Raw genomic sequence first — 18,286 nt, 5'->3', positions numbered from 1 at the left:
CAGTGATTAAGGTACTATAAAGCCAATTTTTCTTCAAATCACATCAGCTTGTAAAAACAAACTATAGAAGGACCCCCGCAGGTGGCCCCTAATTAAACAAATCCACATGCGGGAGGATTGAACAACATGTCATCGTCATCGCCTCCATTGTCATCCCGTCTCACCTCAACTGGGCCAGCACAACGGGTTTCTGGAGGTGGGAGTCACAATATACCACAACAATCCACAAACAAGAGTAAGAGTCTACATTGCTCCTGATGCTGATGCATTTAGTCACAAACCCCTGATGATGGCCAAGATGAAAACTTACAAGTTCATCAGTTATTATAATTCATCCTGATGGGGACATGAATGTTTATACCAGATTTCATGGGAATATACCAAGTAGTGATTGTTGATTTTTTTTTACTCAAAACCACAAATGTTGAGATGGTGGTGGTTTTAGAGGAAAAGTCAGGGGATCAGTAAAGTCAGTAGGATTCATCCTCTCGGGGCCAAGACGGTCTGTCTGTTCCAGATTTCAGTGAAGTCCATCCAATAGCTTATAAGATTTTGAGTCTGGACCAAAGTAGCATGGGTAAAAAATCGGAAAGCACCAGGCCCACGAGGACCTGTGGGCTTGGTGAGAACCGTACAGTTGAGCAACATTGGCATAGTGGCAACGGATCAAACCGGAGGTCATGTGACACCCTTGGACCCATCCCAGAACATGCTTAACACAAAATGAGTCACGTGTTCACATGTTAATGTTATACAGACATTTTTCTAAATATTCCTTTGTGTGTGTCAGTGGGTAATGTGTGACATTCGTCTTGTCTCACATCAATTTACCAAGTCAAAAATGCAGATATTCATATTCACAACATGGCATTGATTCATAGAGATACATTTACAATTGATTTACGTAGGACCTTAAAACGATAAAAAATAAATTGTTTAAAATATAAATTTCAATTATAAGCTCCTTACTAATATAGTGCAAAAATATGAATTTGAGGCTTATTTCTAATGCATTTAAGTCTCTTTCCATATCATCCAACGCTTTTTCTCATAAAATAAAATTCTGATCAATGCTGTCATTCCTTTGAAGACAAACACGAGACTCAAAGGTCCTTATACCGTCTGTTTTTTTTCCATATATACATATCTATATATTCCATATGTAGAGGCTATACTTTGCTTGTTTTCTAGCCTTTAAAGATTAAACAATTTCATTACAAACTGCTCTATTTTAGTGGCTTTTTTTTGTCATTATTCATACTTTAAATCAAAAAGTCATACAAACAGGAGATACACAAACCTTTAAATGTTTCTTGTGTTAAAGATGGTGATGGCACATAAAAAAAGAGGTTGTTCAGACATATATGTAAGAGGCAAAGGATGTTAAAAAATGTGTACGTTTGGTTCCTGTACTGTATGGTGTGTATACAGTAGGTCAGTTATTCTCACAATTTCTTCTTTTTAATGTAGTATTTTTTCAAATGTTTGATCTACCATAGTACTTTTTAAGACATGGGTAAAACCAGACAACATTTCATGAGCAAATACGGAGTCTTTACGTAAACCTGTCCTTTCATCCATTAAACTACACCCGTTTATCCTGGTCAGGGTTCAGAGTCTAGCACCTACAAGCCAATCATGGTTTAAAGATTTTCAGGAAAAAAACCAGAGCAAACACTAATCTTTTTAACTGAGCCATCAGCCAGAGCCACACTGTCCTTACTCTCTGCAATCATGGTAATCACATTAACAAAATACTGTTATTACTTGATCCTGTTAGTTAGTTCTATACATCAGAGACAAATGAGAGAGATTATCTGGGTAATCCTGTATGATTTTACATAACTATCTGACCCAATAACCATGTTACGTAAAACTGAAAAGAGTGTTTCCAAACTCACCAGAGGGGGCGCTCTCACACTCCTGTAAGTTACACTTCTGGGTGCCCTCGGGCTTTGGCTCATGGTCACACTGAGCTTGATCCACTCCTACATCTGTCTCAGCCTTTGTGTCGGCACATTTGATTAGTCGATGCTGGACTCCGCCACCGCAAGAAGCTGAACACTGCGGGAGAGAGTTTGGGAACGATTCCAAATGTTTTGCAGAAAACACAGTTATTGCTGCTTTCTGCTGGAAATATATCTTCCTCGTTTTACATTGACAAAAAAAACCCCTTTATTTACATTATTATTTATTTTGCGGTTATTCGTTATCATGATTTCTGTAGTATTATCAGTGTCACTAGACCTTTCTTTTCTCTTCTCCAGTTACTCTGATTGAGACGGACAATGTACCCAGCTCAATAGGCTCAACTTGCACTGACCAGTAACTCGTTTCCAAAACCAGAGGTCATGTCAGTCGATTACAACAGGGCTGACAGCCATCACTTTAGGTTTGCCTAAGACCGGAGGTGGGTTTTAGTACCGAACGCTTTATGTTTTCGTCTTGCACATGAATCCAGTCACTGAAAAGGGAGGATCTGAGGAGCCAGATTTCTTTATGGAAATTAAAAATAGGGCTAAACTCTGAAAAAACTCTGATTGGGCAACGAATATGAAGATAATCTGATCTCAACTGCTTTTGTAAACATTACACTGTGCTTGTGTTTACATGTAATCAGTGATAGTCACAATATAATCAGTGCTGAGGACACATGAGGACAGTGACTGTGTGCAGATCAAAGAATTCTTAGACTCTGGAGGGTGTTTTGCCACTGCTGACGTGGTTCGGGGATTAAAAAGACTCTATTGAAAGACCTGCCTTTGGGGACAAAAGTGAAATTCGTATAACAGTCACAATTCCCAGTGTGGCCAGGTTCTAATGAAACGACTGCCTGCCGCTGTTTGTTTGTGTATTAACCACATTGATCATAAGTGATAATGTGGATTTTGAGAGATAGAATTGTTACCCACAGGCAGGCAATATGCTGTCATCTGTGCATTTTAAAAATCCTGCCTCAACTATTCGATGTGACAAAGCAAAAAACTGGATAGTCAGGATTTCATCTACTGCCAGTCAGTTAGGGAAGTCAATACTAATTATAGACACAAAAGATCCTGTGTCCTTCCGCTAATAATACGTGTGTGTGTGTGTGTGTGTGCATACGTGTGTGTGTAGAGTACCTGTCCCCAGGATCCAGTTAGCCACTGAGCACAAGGCTGGCTGTTGCATGATTGGATGTTGGTGGGCTGACGGTCCCCGTCGCATCGATCCTCCTCTGGACAGGTGACTATACGCTGCTGCTCACCTCCTCCACAAACCTCAGAGCACTGAGCAACACACACACACACACACACAATCACAGACTTATGGAATATGTCTATGAGCCTGTGTGTTTAGGTACATGCAGTACGGTCTTGACTGAGTTGATTGCTAAGCTTGTAAAGACGATTTTATAGACATTACTTACTGACTGTGCACAATCTAAGAATCATTCCATTTTTTTAACATGACTTGCCATTGCACTGCAAATTGTGTGTGCGTACTTAACATTACTGCCCATGACAACCCACTATTGTTTTTTTTGTTCTGGACTTCCCAAGAGGCCACTGGTTTTCGTTCATTTCAGTACAATATAAAGATCAACTTGCAGAGACTTGGAGCTTGCTTCAGATAATCCATCAATTCTGACCGTTTAGTCTTTTTTCTTACATAATTGTTGCGTGACGATTCAGTTCAAAGCAGAGATTCTTCTGTGAGGTCCAACTTATTGGTGAGTTCAAGTACTTGTGGGAAGCCCCAAAGTCTAAGACTATAACAGCAGCCTTTTCACTAAAATATGCCACCAAATTCCTATTACACTTTTCATGACAACTACAGTATGCTTAACAGTTGACTGTCTTCGGGGTTTGCTTTTCCACCAATGCCGTTTGGGAAATGAAGTGATGTTCACTTGTGCAAGGTTACGTCTCAGAACCTCCCAGCTACTCGAAGGCATCAACCAAAAAGACCCACACGCCATAAATACACGACAATAACATAATATCAAAAAAGACTAAATGTTGACTGTGGCTGATTTCCCATCTCAAGCAGCTTTCAGCTCTCTGCAAGTTGATTTTCTTAAGAACTGAAATGAATAGAAAAAAATAGTTACCAGGAGGGTAGGAAGAAACGCAATCAAAAACAAAGTGAAAATACAATGTACAGTATGGTATGTTTTGAAAAAGACGTGCATTAATACAATGAAAACTAAATGCGTATAATCCTTTGAGAGCATGTTATATAATTTGTAAAAACTAATCTGAAATGTAGGTTATTTACATGCAGCACGTCGTCAGATAAACATTTCAACGCTACCTTACCTTCCATTCCATCCTATTTAGAAACAGAGTATATACAACTGTATTTTTATTCTCAGTGTCTTTCATTATTTTTCCTATTTGCCTCACCTGACCCCAGGAGGAGGTGTACCAGTCGAGACATGGCTGAGAGTTACAGGGTGCTTGGGTTTGTGGTCTGGAGGACATGGCCCGGCAGTGGAAAGGTCTCAGGAGCCTTTGATCCCGCATGTCAAAACACTGGACCTCCCGTGATTTAATGCCGCCTTCACAATTCTTGGAGCACTGGGAAAATACATGGCATGACTGTTATTCAAACAGCTTGAGCTCCTGGAGCTTGTAAGTATTCAGTAGTAGTGAGTCCAAGGCAACTGGGCTTGCTGGGTGGTTTTAATGGGTTTCATCACTCATCCAAGAAGCTTTAAGTAGCAAAATGTCTTCAAAACCAAACAGCATTTTCAGATGCCTTTGACTTATTACATCTGGACAGCTTATGACATGAATGACTAACATCTTCAGAGACTAATAACTAAATATTTATAACAAGATATCCTTTTAGGACAACTTTTATACTGAAAGTGCTTCTCTCTCTGTCTGACCAATTCACTTGTCCAGGGCAGTTTATTTTTAGCCTATGTAGGGCTCCTCATTTCCAGTTTCAAACAAAAAAACCTGGGAATTTTTCAGGGTCAAGAGTCTACAGCCATGTACTTTGAGCTAAGCACATCAATTAAGTCAGCAAAATTCATCTTGTGGGTAACAATTTGTAAAAAACAAAACCAAAAGTATAACATGACCATAACATATAGGGATTTTGGTAGTAGTCTCACCTTACTCCATTCTCCAACTTTCCACGTGGAGCAGGGGCGCAGGTAACACCGCTGGGCTGGTGCGGGCCTCTTGTCTGGATCACAGTCAGAGTCTGAGTGTGTACTGCAAGCCAAAGTCCTCCAGATAGCACCAAGCCCACAGCTGGTGGAGCACTGTTCACAAATGTATTAACGGGAGGACATTACTTAAACTTTATGAATTTAGGGTTGGGTGCATAAACAGCTTCAGCATGCATAATAAGCGTCACTGATAACAATGCAAATCCTGTGAAATCCTGAGATTTTTATGTGTGTATTGTGGTCAGGCTTAAGCATTTTCATGATATGAAAATGAATGCAAATTCTTTGAAAGTTTCATACAACACAGCAGGAGTGTGATTTGTCGGAACCGTCTTTCAAATGTGCCACAAAAATTCATTATGTAAATTGGCATCAGTTGCATTAGCTCTAGGTCAAAGGGTGTCTCCAAATAATTCATATAAATGTGTGCAGGGGCCAAAACTGGATGCTGTGTCTGCATAATAAAAGCAGATAGTGACATAAATAGTGAGACACAGCTGGGGCTCACAAAGTGTGGATTGCAGACTCACAGTGCTCCAGTTGCCGGTGACCCAGTAGGCACCAGTAGCGACTCGTACGGAGGCTGAAGTTCGGCCTGATGTTGGCACTGGAAGTGGCCTCAGAAAAGGTGGATGGGTTGGCAAAAGGAGCTCAGCAGATGTCTGTGATTCCATGTGCTTTACCAGTGTTGTGCTACCTTGAGGAGTGGCTGCTGAATTTGTTGGAAGTTGATATGAAGGGCCAGGATCACTGTTACTGCTGCTCCTCACCATCGAGGGAACGACTATTTCATTGTAGTCAAAATCAGCTAAATCTGAAGGTGGACCCTGGGATGTGGACTCTGTTCCAGTTCTTTCAGTGAAGGCAGGTTTTGTAGGTATCTGTTCCATCGCAGCTGGCAGGAAATCAGCCGGAGAAGGCTTAGTGGCTCCCTCCGGGTTTGTAGGAGGTATGATATCTGTTCCAGTTGATGATGAGGAGTCCTCGTAGGCCTCTTGGTTACCTGAGATTAACAGAAAGGGAATGGGGAGAGGAGTGGATTTCTGAGAGGCAGGAAGCGAGGTTGGACTGAGGTCAGGGTTATTTTCCCACGAATTACCCTCGCTAGTGGCATATACTGTATTATAATTAGTCTCATCCAAGTCCACATCCTCCAGTGTGAAGGCAGTTGGAACTAATGTTGATTGGCTGGTTGTTTGAGGTATTTCTGAAGCATTTTTGTCCAGCTGGACTTCCTGAATTATTCTTTCTGGTGTGGGAGAGCCTAAAGGTTCTGGACTCTCCACATCCTCTTGGTTTGCAGAGATATCTGGACCTAGTGTACTTTTTTCACTGTAACTGTACTCATAATCATCGCGTTTCTCCTTCTCCTGAAAACTCACTGTTGTAGCGACAACAATACTAGGAATGGGTTGATGCTCGGGAGTAGGATCAGCGTGTTTTGGAGTCACAGTGACATTCTCTGTGTGAATTTCCTCCTCTGTGAAACTGTCATAGTTATTTTCAACCTCCTCTCCATGTTGCCCCCATTTCACATCCTGTATAGGCTCCTTTGTAGGGAAATCCAGACTAGGCATTGTGCTAACGTTTTCAGGCCACCACACATTGTCGTGTCTCTCTTTTAGTGTTTGTGAATGCTGAGTTGTAGACAATGGTGGTGAGTGAGTAGTAGACACAGGTAGAAGATAATCCTCGGAAAGAAAGTCATCAAAATTTTCATAATTCGTTTGTATAGAATCCTCTGTTGCTGCATTTCCACTGTCCTTCACATTGTCCAGATCTGTGTTCTGTGGCGTTTCAATGTTCCAAGTGTAGGCACTAGTCTTTGAAATTGAAGAAATGGCTGAAGTAGTTGTGGGAGCTCTTGTGGTTTCCATGAAGGCATTTTCTCTCCCACTGCTGGTTGGCTCGTTCTCCTGTGGAGCACTGGGTCTGTGACTGGCCCCTGAATCTTCTCCATCGTCCTCAAAGTCATCCGACAAGTCTTCGTGGAAGTTGATAAAGTTATAGTCGTAGTAAAAATCATCAAATTGAACACTGTTGTGATCAATATTTTCAATGTTATTGTGGTAGTGAAAATCTCCCTCAACAATGTTGTTAAGGTTATTATGATTTTTTGGTTGGGCTCTGGTGGTGCTGTATTTGGGAGGCGGTTTGGCTTCAGGTATGGAGTTAATTTCATTGAGCACTTCTTTGCTTGACCAGCCACTTCCAGACCAGTCCATACCTCCAAAATTATCCACAACCTGTGGACAGTCCTGACTGTAACAGTTACTGACAGCAAGAGGTTTCTTTTGGGGGTCACAGTCGGCGCCTGTGTTTCTAGAGCAGGTTACATTACGGCGACGTACTCCACTTCCACAAGTCAGTGAACACTGCAGGAAAGAAAAGAGAGAACAATGCTTATCAGTTGCATGAGGAGCTCCATCGGTATTTCGCCAGGCCTGTAAGTTTACAGGGTGCTTCAAACATTTACAAAAAAGGACACACTGTGCGATACATCATCATGCAAATGCATTTAAAAAGTCAAAACTGAAAAGTATTGCAAGATAAACCTGAACTGATGCTATTCCCATTGGAAAAAATATGTTTAAGCTACAGTATATAACTTTTTTTTTTCATTTGTTTTGATTGGAATATGCTCTAAAACATATCTTAATGTGGAGAGGTGGTGTCAAAGACCTCTGTGACCCAGACTCATTGAAAAGCCTGGCAGCAGTGCAGAGATATTCCCTTCTAAGGTTTTTGAGTGAGCCTTAAACACTTTAGAGCCGATCAGAGGCGGCCAGCGTCAGGTGTGGGAGCTCACGGCTGTCAATCAGTACGTGAATGCAGTTCTGGTCCGCTACTCCTCTTGCACCGAGGCTTCAAACTTGTATTAGCCTGAAAACTAAAATTTTGACCCGATTCAGTCTGGGGCAAAGCGGCGTCCGGATCTACTGACAGACTGATGGCGCTGTCCCTGGAGCCATGCTGTGAGCATGGCTAAAAATAATGATGTACAGAGACACAGTGGGAGAAGGGTGAGGTAAGGTCGGGGAGTTCACACAACGATAAACTTTTTTTACTCAAGTGCTATAAAGACGCCTTTAAATTTCTTTCTCTTTCTTTCTTTCTTTGGATCCCCTTTAGCTTCCATAAAATGATCGCTAGTCTTACTCGGGTACGCACAAAAGAAAAAAAAAAAAAAAAAAATCACGCTTAACTTTGATGAACAATCTTAAAGGTGAATCATTTATTTCTAAACAAGTTGCGTCTCTGCGTGATAAGCAGAGATGGATATAAAGGACATTACCTCTACTATGTGAGTAATCTAAAAATAGGTAACAAGTGAATCTTATGTGTACCAAAAATTAAGGATGTGGGTCCGCCAAGTTAAATTTCAAAAGATAAAATTTTAGAAGATAAGAGCACGAATTACTTTCTGTACATTTGCTAAATAATTGAACAGCACATTTCACAGAAAGATATTTTTACAAGACATTTTGTGAAAGAGGCTATAAGTTGCTTTTTTCATGTCATTTTTGAAACAGCAAAGTCTCCACCAAACCAGAACCTCATATTCCTACCCAGACTCACCTTTGACCAGCTGCCTGTGATCCAGTCTGCTGGGCAGGGGATGTCTGTGTTGCAGGAGGATAGCGACTCAGGTTTGGGTATGTGTTCACATTCACTGGGCTGCAGGGCTTTCTGCTCCTCCGCGCTTACTGCCTGGATGCAGAGCACCGTCCTCTTAGCCAGGCCCGAGCTCCCGCAGCTGGCTGTGCATTTCTGCCACTCCCCAACCCACCATCTAAACACGGAGATATGAAAGATGCAAAGATTTGACAGTATATTACAGCTGTGCAAATGTAGATGACTCACACATACAGCTTCAGAAGGCTGTGTTATAAAGGTTCAGTAAGGAATGTGTCATCTTCCATCGAAAACAAGATATAGCCCGGGAGTTCCTGTGTGTGCCTAGGCACACTTGAATTCCGTGTGGGCTTGGCAGATCACCAGCAACAATGAAAATAAAAATGTTTTTATTTTCATTGAATCGATCATTCTTAAAAACATTTTTTGTCAGTGTTTAATGTTGATGCCCTACATCATGCAAAGACCTTTCAACAACAAGCGTATTTGTACTTTCACCATTAATGTTAACATCCACAGAAATAGTGGACGAAGGCTCAAGCTTGGAGCATTTTGGTGCAACTGCAGCATCTGTAGCAGTGGAGCTGATGCTGATCCATTTGCCAAAAAAAAAAAAAAAAAAATCCAATTCTGAGAGAAGATTGAGCTGTTTCACTAGTGATACTACCACAAGTTAACTAGCTGCACTTTGGTGCAATAAAAGGTATGGGAGTAAAAAATATCTGAAGGGTGGTGGTTGTTCTGTCTCAGTGAAGCAAACTGCCAGCGGAGTCCAACCAGCAAGTCTGAAGCGAAGAGGTGGTGTTTCCACCATAACCATAATTTGTCCTCAACTCTGAGAGACTTCGGGGAAAAAAAAAAAAAAATACAATCAAGGAGTGTTGGTTTATATACGAGTAAAGGAGTTTTATTCTCCATGGAGTCCCTCTTCTCATTGAGAGCTCCTCCTTGAAGTTCCCTAGTAATATCTCCATCAACATTAGGTTAAAAAAATATCACCACAGATATCAAGACATGACTCAGGGAAGTAAACAGTTTTGAGAAGCTGAAAGCACAACATAAATAAACCTTTTATTATTGTTGCAATTTCCCTTGCTGACAGAGGCTGATAAACCTGGCAGATCACTCAATGCCTCTATAAATAGTTAAAGGTACAGCTGTAAGATTTTTAATTTTTAGCCAAAACTGCAAGATTAAACCACTTTTGACGATTAAACGTTTACATTTTGATAGCTGTAGGCATCTTAAGATATGACAAAAGCAGCAGAATGGAACCCGGCCTCGCATGCAAAGGTGTAAATCCATAATGTCAACTCACATGGCTGGACATGGATCCTTGTTACAGCTGGTTTGGTTATCGTCAGGTCGGGTTAAGGGGTCACAGAAGTGCTCCTCCACGATCCCAGTTGCCTTTTCCACGCAGTGAACAATCTGCCTCTGAACGCCTGGAATACCGGTGAGAAAAAGCTTTTGTGACACTAGTACGCCACTAGGAGGTGATTAAGAATTAAAGAGAAATAACAGCACTGAATACACAGCAACACATTCCGACATGATAAAACTGGGATCCAACACCAAACACTAGTGAAAGATAAATACGAAAGTAGCTGGATGGTTTCGATTTGCACACTGAAAACATGTGCACATTACCAGTTCCCACCACATGTTTAAAGGCTTTTAGACATAATTAAAAACAACAATGCCATTATAAAAAAAACAAAGTCATCCATTTTATCCACATTTTCCCTCCTTATTCAGCATATTCTAAAAAAAAATCCCTACTAAAATGAGACTACTTGGACAGAAATACACTTCCATGAATGACATTGAGAATGTCACATCCAGGTTTTAGACTGCATTGCACAAAGCAGTACATAAAAGGACTCGTCTCCTGAGGCTGTGGCAGATTTATCTCCTCCTGGAATACCTCCCTCCATCATTACTATTGCCCTCCCGAGGGGATTTCCAACCCAACAGAGCAGGAGATGCCTCTCACCTCTCCGTGCCCTCTGCTCTGGACCTGCTGAGGGTCACAATGCATGTCTGATAGCTAATTTACACTTTCACACACACATCTCTTAAAGGACCCGACAGCTATGTTAGATTGAAAGCCAGGTGGAGGCAGAAAGACCAAAAAAAAAAAAAAATGCAGGAAAACGCTCAAAGCCACGTTGATTACATGTTCAGCCACATGGGACATGCTTTCAAATCTTATATTCATCCATCAGAACAAGCCAACAGTATCTTTGTTGTCCTTTCAGTCACACTGTAAAGCCCACAATAGATCTTCAAAGTCCATCACCCAGGTCAAACCAGCTCTTGCAGAAGATTAGAGAGAACAAAACACCACACAGAAGGACTGCCGAAGGAGTGTTAACTTGAAAAATACAGGCCTGTGTTTCTGTATAGGGATTTATAGTTTGTGCAAACAAAATATGCTCTGTGGACTTTTGAAAATGCTTTTATCTTCAGACTCAAAATTATCCTAATGAATGTCGAGATTTTATAGAAAGATAGATCAAGAGGGGGTCAGTGAATGTATGTGAAGGGATAAAGAGACGTGTGTGTGTGGGTGTTTCTTTTTTCTTTCCTCTTTATTTACCCATACATACAAATTAATTAACTCTTCAATGTAACCTAACGACAAAGTTTTTTTTTTTAATAGAAAAAACATAAAAAGATATGTACCACTTAAAGATACTTTTTGGAATAGTTGTAGGTCAAGTATTATCCTACTGTTGGGGAATGTATGACAGTATTATGTAGCATAATTATGAAACTTTCTGTGAATTTCCATCACACATTTATGTTGCGCTTCCTGACACTGCGTAGCACGGAGATCACAACCAGTCCTCAGGTGTTAACTTTCAGCAAAACATTTTATCCTCATTTTGATGAAACTCCTATGTTGATGCACCTCTCGTCCCACCTTTTGCACTGCACACAGCACAAGAATACCAAGTAAAGCGAAATGAATTTCAATGCCAGGAAAAACGTAGTGCCTATATTTCATAAGACTGCTTGTGTTTGTGTTTCAGACGAGATAAACTTTGGGGTCTTTAAGTCTGTTTCTGAGGACTCTAGGATGTGCATTCAAAACTAGGAGTGAAAGATTTTGTCGACAGTACCTACTAAATTATTTATGGCAAAACCTCTCACCTGTTCCACAGGTAACACTGCATTCAGTCCATGAACCATATTTCCAGAAGAAAACTGACACGGGTGTGTCGCTGTCCTGTGGGACATTTCGACTAATTGTGTATTCGTACCGCACCCCTGGATTGGTCTCCTGAAAGAGAAGCTGTAACACACAAGACAATATCTACCGAAATCCGCAAAACGTACAGAAAAGTACCAGACAAAATATTCCCAAGAATAAGGAACTAAATCTCAAAATAAAAATATCTTTTGCATACTACCGGTTTGGGTTCCCATCTCAAGGGACAGCTTTATCTAGACAGCATTTTTAAATACAACAGGACAATTACAGAGTCATGCGATTCTTGAAAGGATTGGGAAGGTCACATACACAGGTAGAAAGGTAACGTTTCCAAAATAGTGACAAGTATTGTCTGGTTATTTTTCTGCTTTAGTGCAGAACTGCACTGAAACTACAGGAAACAAAGACAAGTTTTATAACTCTTGCTAACTCTCAGCAGCCCCATTTAACTGGCTCTTTTTTTAATCTTGATGTTTTCAATGTCAGTAACATCGAAAGACATGTCCATCCCAAGTCCAGTGTTAATAATAGTTGCTACTTGTGCTTGCTTACACTAAGTTAGCAATGTTCAGCACTGCAAACCCCACCCTGATAGACCCTGGGACATCAGAAATATACTACCTCGGGAGAAGGGCCTTGTGGGTCCAGGAAACAAAACCAGAACTACGTTTGTGGGATCGCAATGCAAGTAAACATCCTAAACCAGTTCCTACGTTCATGGAGAAGTTCAAGCGGTCTTGCTGTGTGCTTACTTGGTCAAGGGAAACAACCAAGAAGAGTTTCCTCTAGTAGCACGTTATACATCAAAATTACAAAGGTTCTGTTTTGTTGTTTTTTAGCCATTTCTTTTCCACCTTAAATGTAACACTTGTCACTGTGAGTTACTTGATGTTTATTTACTGAATACTTAGGTTCTTGTCTTGGCTCTGTGTTGCCACCGCATTTGATTTCATGGTGTTCTGTTGACAGAAAACTCGCCTTGATACCTTTCTGACAGGTCAAGAAGTTTCGGCATTGAATGGCATCCCAAAGGGACAAGATACAGTCAAAACATTAAGTGGAGCTGTTAATCCTACCTGAATCCAAAGTGGTTCCATGGTTGGCCCAGGAGACGTCAGGTTTTCAAGATGGCCTGTCCTCACATAGGTGAATACTGTCCCAGCTGCCTTGTACTCTCCATTCCACTGGATCGTCCAGCCACCATTCAGAAAATACTTGTTGGGGTTGTCACTTCGTAGCGCCAAGAAATTCCCAGCTTCAGCCACCTCCTCAATCCGGATTTCACGGGCTCCCTCTGGGATCAGTCCAATATCTACATAGCCTGGGAGGATTATATTTTTTTATGGTAGTGAAATTGAAACACAAGGTATCCTGATATGCAGTTAACAAATAGTGGAGAAGACAGAGGAGAAATATGCCACCTTGGAGTGCTTTAGACTTATGGCCATTTACCAAAGGGAAAAAGGAGTGAGGTTTTTCTTTAAATTGTCACCCATGTTTCCGAATTTATTTTGCGGTCACTTTAACAGATGGTTTCGGTTACGTAACAGCGAGGTAACTGGAATCTACACTTGGAAATCTTCCGCTGTTTTTTCCTAATCGTGTAAACAGTGATTTTAGTCAGCAGTTCCAATTTAACAACATACTGTACTTCCTTCATTCAAGAACTTTATAACTGTAAAAAAAAACAAAACCCTTATTTTACAGGGTATGGTCCTTTTTTCACAGGAGACATTTTTTTTAACGATGTGTTAATGATAACATTGACGACGGCTCTGTTCTACTCAAGGGTCCCAGTAAACCCTGACAAAGTGACAGCGAGCCCACGTGCACAGTAACAGGGGTGCTTTCCTGCTAATTATGCTCCCTCCCTCCCTCACTTTTTTGTGATTGGTCAGCTGATCCAATGGGTGTGTAAACAGAGCGGGTGGCTATTGTGAATGATATTGTGTGATTTGTAATTCTGTAGATTATACAAGCTTCCTGTGGGAACAGGAATGACGCTGCTAATAATGGCTCCTATGTTATTCGTGTTTATGTAAAATCTGAATAACGAAAACACTGTTGCAACTTTCTTTGTTTCTTCATCGGCCAAAAGACTCCTCTTTTCTTCCTCTTTTCTTATTTCCAATACAAGTGAATCTTGGCTCATCCAGGAAAAATATACAGCTACAGTCCAATACAGTCGCACAGTCACGGCCAGTCATATAATATTAACCTGAGGCTGAGAAGGGCTTCACACTTAGTGTACCTGTGGTCTTTCACCATTTAATTAGGCTGTAGATTTTATTCAGAATATATGCCCTACTATTTAGCATTTATAAGCACTTTATAATATAAACATTAAATAAATGGTTTATAATAGACTAATGTAGTTGGAAGCAGATGTAAGCATTTATTAACGTATCTGTCAAGAAATATATCTCCTTGTATAGTCACCCATAAGTGGAGGCTGGTGTATAAACACATAATAAATGACAATATAGGAAAACACTGTAGTTGTAATAATATAAAATATGTCTTCATGGGAGAGGTTATAGTTGCTGACAAATACTGCACTTCAACGAACACTTGAAAACGTCTTTATAGCTGCATACAACTGCATTATAGTGTCTATATATTAAATGTTTGTTTACTGCTTATGAATGCTAAATAGGGGGACTTAAAGCGTTACCCAAATTTTGATTATTTATGTTATTTCGATCAGTCCCATTCTGTGATGCTCCTTCCGGACGTTTTTTCTTTTAAACTGTAAAGTCATTCCACACATTAGACGGTTGAGCCGCTGTGCATGGTGACTCATTACGGTCCCCCTTAAAACGACGCTGGAGTGTGCAGGGATATACCGGTTGTTAAATACAGTTCCTCTGCTCTTGTGTCTCTCTCTCGCATCCTTGTTGGGAAGAGTCGAGATGCGAGGAAGAGACATCAGTGAGGGGAAGCGAGGAGCCACGCTAGCCAAATGGAAAGCACCCCAGGACCCTGAAACAGAAACAGCTAAATGGAATTCAGCCATTATTCGCACCTGTGCTTTTCCTACTGTAACATGTCAAAATACCAAAATGAAGAAACGTACCAAGTCCTTCGCTCTCCTCAAACGTTCTCTTCACAGTTGTACAGGTAGACCCATTACCATGACACACCCCACAGCGATCCTCCACAGCACTGGAGTCAATCACATAGTCACAGCCCATATTCTGTAACGCACACGCAACAAAATAATCCACAATGCAACATCTAGAGTAAACCTTATAGTGATGAGACAACAAAGGCAAAATTAGACAACAGATAGTGTGCTTGGATTTGGGAACTGAATATTCCTTTACTGTTTAACTAATGTGTTGTTGTCCTTTGTAGCCGTTGCCCATACCATTTTGTCAGAAATACGGACAGTAATACAGTAAGGGTCTGCACTCTGTGCATTCTGATACACTACACATCTCCAAATATCACGACAAATATATTTTTTCTCTGCACTTTCAATGAGAGCTGAGAAGTCACTGTTTACGTTTTATCAGGTCCATTTCATTGTCTTACTTTGTGTTATTTTACTTTTTCCTCTGCACATAGTGCTGCCGAGTAATTTTTTAAACTAAGGTTTCCGACATTGTTGTGAATTAGAGGCAGCCGACTTCACCTCAGCAGTCTACCTCTGTTAACATCATAAAACTCATGAATACACTTCAAAGCCGAATTTTCTAATCTATAATTCACATTCTGCTCCCGCGTGTATCACTTTGTAAATTACCCAAAAAGATACATGAGGCCAGATGAGCAGCCCCCTGCCTCATCTGACCTCATGTACCTTTGACTTGCTCAGTTATGGCAGGTAAATATTCTTCTGTGCTGCTCAGATCTTTTACTTACGTGTACGTAAAAGAAGCAGTGCTAAAGGGTAGAAATACTCTGCTATCGCTAGAAGTCATGCATTCAAAATGTTTACTTTACAAAAGTGTTAGCATCAAAATATACTTAAGTAAAAAGTACTCATTATGCAGAATGGCCCATTTCAGAATAATGTATATCATATGATTCAATTGTATTCACTAATACATTGATGCGTTAAGCTGAGGCCAACTTCAATTACTATATACTGTACTGCTGGGTAGCTTGTGAAATTCACACCATGGATCTGTGTAGTCGTATCTAAACCTATAATAGTACATCATAATTTATTTGTTGATTATATTCTGTGTTATTAATCTGAATCTGCAGAGTGGCTCGTAACTAAAGTTAGCAACTAAATGTAGCGCGGTTAAAAAGTACAACACCTGCATCTGAAATGTAGTCGAGTAGAAGTGTAAAAGTAGCAGACAATGGAAATGATCAAGTAAAGTACAAAAAGCTGTACTAAACTGTACTTCAGTACAATACTTAAATAAATGTAGTTAGTTATGTTCCACCACTGACAAAAGGTTCATCCCACAACACCTTAAATCAAAACATTGGATGGTAACATGCTACATACTCAAAATGATGGACAGGATTAAAACTAGACAACAACTAAATCTACACTATTATTGTTTTCTGAAACATTTTTCTTAGGCCTGTATTTTTAATGACAATCAACTGTCAAACACAGAGAATGTTTATTTTTTCTATTCTGAGTCAGTTTCTTTGTACGTGTACTTTTACTTTTACGTGAAAAACAAAATACTTATTCGGTCTTTAGTGTTACAGCAACTCTCCAAAACACAAAATGAGGCAGATAAGGCAGAAAACATGTGAGTGCCCCACAAAAATGTCACAAAATGTCATGAAATCAGAGCCCATGGTCTTTGATTACGGTCCACTCAGTGTCCAAACAGTGTCTGTATCAGTGACTGGCATTTTGGCCCCAGTGGATGGGAGGGCAGGCTTTTATCTTGAGAGATACATTTTTCTATCAGCAAACTCATTATCATGCAGATTGTCAAATGCGCAACACTCGCCTGCAGAGAAAACGAGGTGAGGGGTCAACTGAATATACTGCATGAGTAAGAAAGCACCAGTGCAATCAAAAGGCCACAAGTACGGAGCATTCAAATCGAGAGAGAAAAGCTAAAGAAGAGACAACAAAACACATCAATTATTTATCAGAGAATATGTGGAAGAGTAGGTACAGTGCTGATACCTTACAGATTCCATTGATGCACATATCTCGGCTTCTGTTGCCTTCGTAGCACGGTGTCCCATCGGTGACAGCATCCCGCATCTTTTCAGAAAAATGTTCGTTCAGCGGACGGCAATGCAGTTCACAAGGGTTGACTGATTGAGGTTTAAGAGAGATCCGACAGGAAGAAAAAAAACAAAAAAAAAAGAGACAAAGTTATGATAAGGATGAACACGTGTCCTTTAAAGTTGGCCCGAGTCACGTTTAGTCCGCTCACCCGTGTTGATGACGGCTTCCCACTTGTAGAACTTGCCCTTGTAGGGCACCGTGTTAAAGTGACCACACTGGATGTCTCTGAAGGTGGGCAGTTCATGAGGACACGGTGTGATGTTACAGATCTTGTACCTCCGTCTTTCTCCCAGACAATACTTTCCTCTGTGCTTAGGACTGGAGGACAGTCAAAAGATGTCATTTCAGTGCTGCGCACTCTTGTGTTCAAAACTTTGTGATACGGTGGGAAATGGTGGAGTACAGAGAAGACGTTTTAGATATGCACAGTATGTGGGCCAACATTTAGACTGATAAGCATGAAAAGCTTGGTTTAGTTTAGGTCTCTAGGCAATGTTTTGCTAAAACAGTCAGACATTAAAAAAGCAGAGTATTGATGAGGTACCATCATTACTCTGAGCACCTGTTCACTTCTTGCAGGGTGATACTGAAGCTTACGAATAGCTGCATTATATAACCGACACAGCTGAGGCCGAGCTAATTATTCCCAAACTACTGCGTAACATTTTTATTCCCTAAGTGGTAAAAATCTGTAAATACAACAGCTTACTCAAATGTTTCAAATGTTTTCAAGACTTACTGATATCATTTCTGAGCGAATCCAGTAAGACAAATATTATTATCTTGCACAAAAAAGTCTAAAAATAAGAGGGAAAGCTCTTCTGTCCAGAAAGAACTGATCTGTAGTAGAGCCGGATAAAGGGCCTTTTTTTCCCCCCTTTTTATATAAATACATAGCATAAACAAACATTTTGGCTAAACTAAGAAAACTGAATGTCAAATACACACTAAAAAATAGAAAAATAAAAAGGCAGCCAATGAAAAAATTGCTGCAATTTAGTGCATTTTTTTTGACAAGCATACTGTAAACGCCGTGATATCT

At 40.4% G+C, this 18,286-nt stretch overlaps 1 protein-coding gene across 2 annotated transcripts in view; it reads right to left on the bottom strand.

Annotated features, from left to right (window-relative positions):
• LOC120795117 (A disintegrin and metalloproteinase with thrombospondin motifs 7) overlaps positions 1–18,286 on the bottom strand; it is a 69,823-nt gene that overhangs the window by 10,845 nt on the left and 40,692 nt on the right. For both annotated transcript variants that reach the window (XM_040136677.1, XM_040136685.1), the window contains 12 exons: positions 17,393–17,562; positions 17,137–17,270; positions 15,100–15,220; positions 13,100–13,344; positions 11,963–12,104; positions 10,122–10,248; positions 8,747–8,960; positions 5,698–7,542; positions 5,108–5,260; positions 4,389–4,562; positions 3,123–3,269; positions 1,902–2,064 (listed from right to left, as the gene is read on the bottom strand). In XM_040136677.1, the coding sequence (XP_039992611.1) occupies positions 1,902–2,064; positions 3,123–3,269; positions 4,389–4,562; positions 5,108–5,260; positions 5,698–7,542; positions 8,747–8,960; positions 10,122–10,248; positions 11,963–12,104; positions 13,100–13,344; positions 15,100–15,220; positions 17,137–17,270; positions 17,393–17,562 (3,635 nt within the window). The remainder of the gene's footprint in view (positions 1–1,901; positions 2,065–3,122; positions 3,270–4,388; positions 4,563–5,107; positions 5,261–5,697; positions 7,543–8,746; positions 8,961–10,121; positions 10,249–11,962; positions 12,105–13,099; positions 13,345–15,099; positions 15,221–17,136; positions 17,271–17,392; positions 17,563–18,286) is intronic.

The sequence above is a fragment of the Xiphias gladius genome, chromosome 1, assembly GCF_016859285.1.
Source record: "Xiphias gladius isolate SHS-SW01 ecotype Sanya breed wild chromosome 1, ASM1685928v1, whole genome shotgun sequence".
NCBI lineage: Eukaryota > Metazoa > Chordata > Actinopteri > Istiophoriformes > Xiphiidae > Xiphias > Xiphias gladius.
The sequence above is the reverse complement of the archived record's forward strand: the minus strand, read 5'-3'. Positions and strand labels throughout refer to the sequence as shown.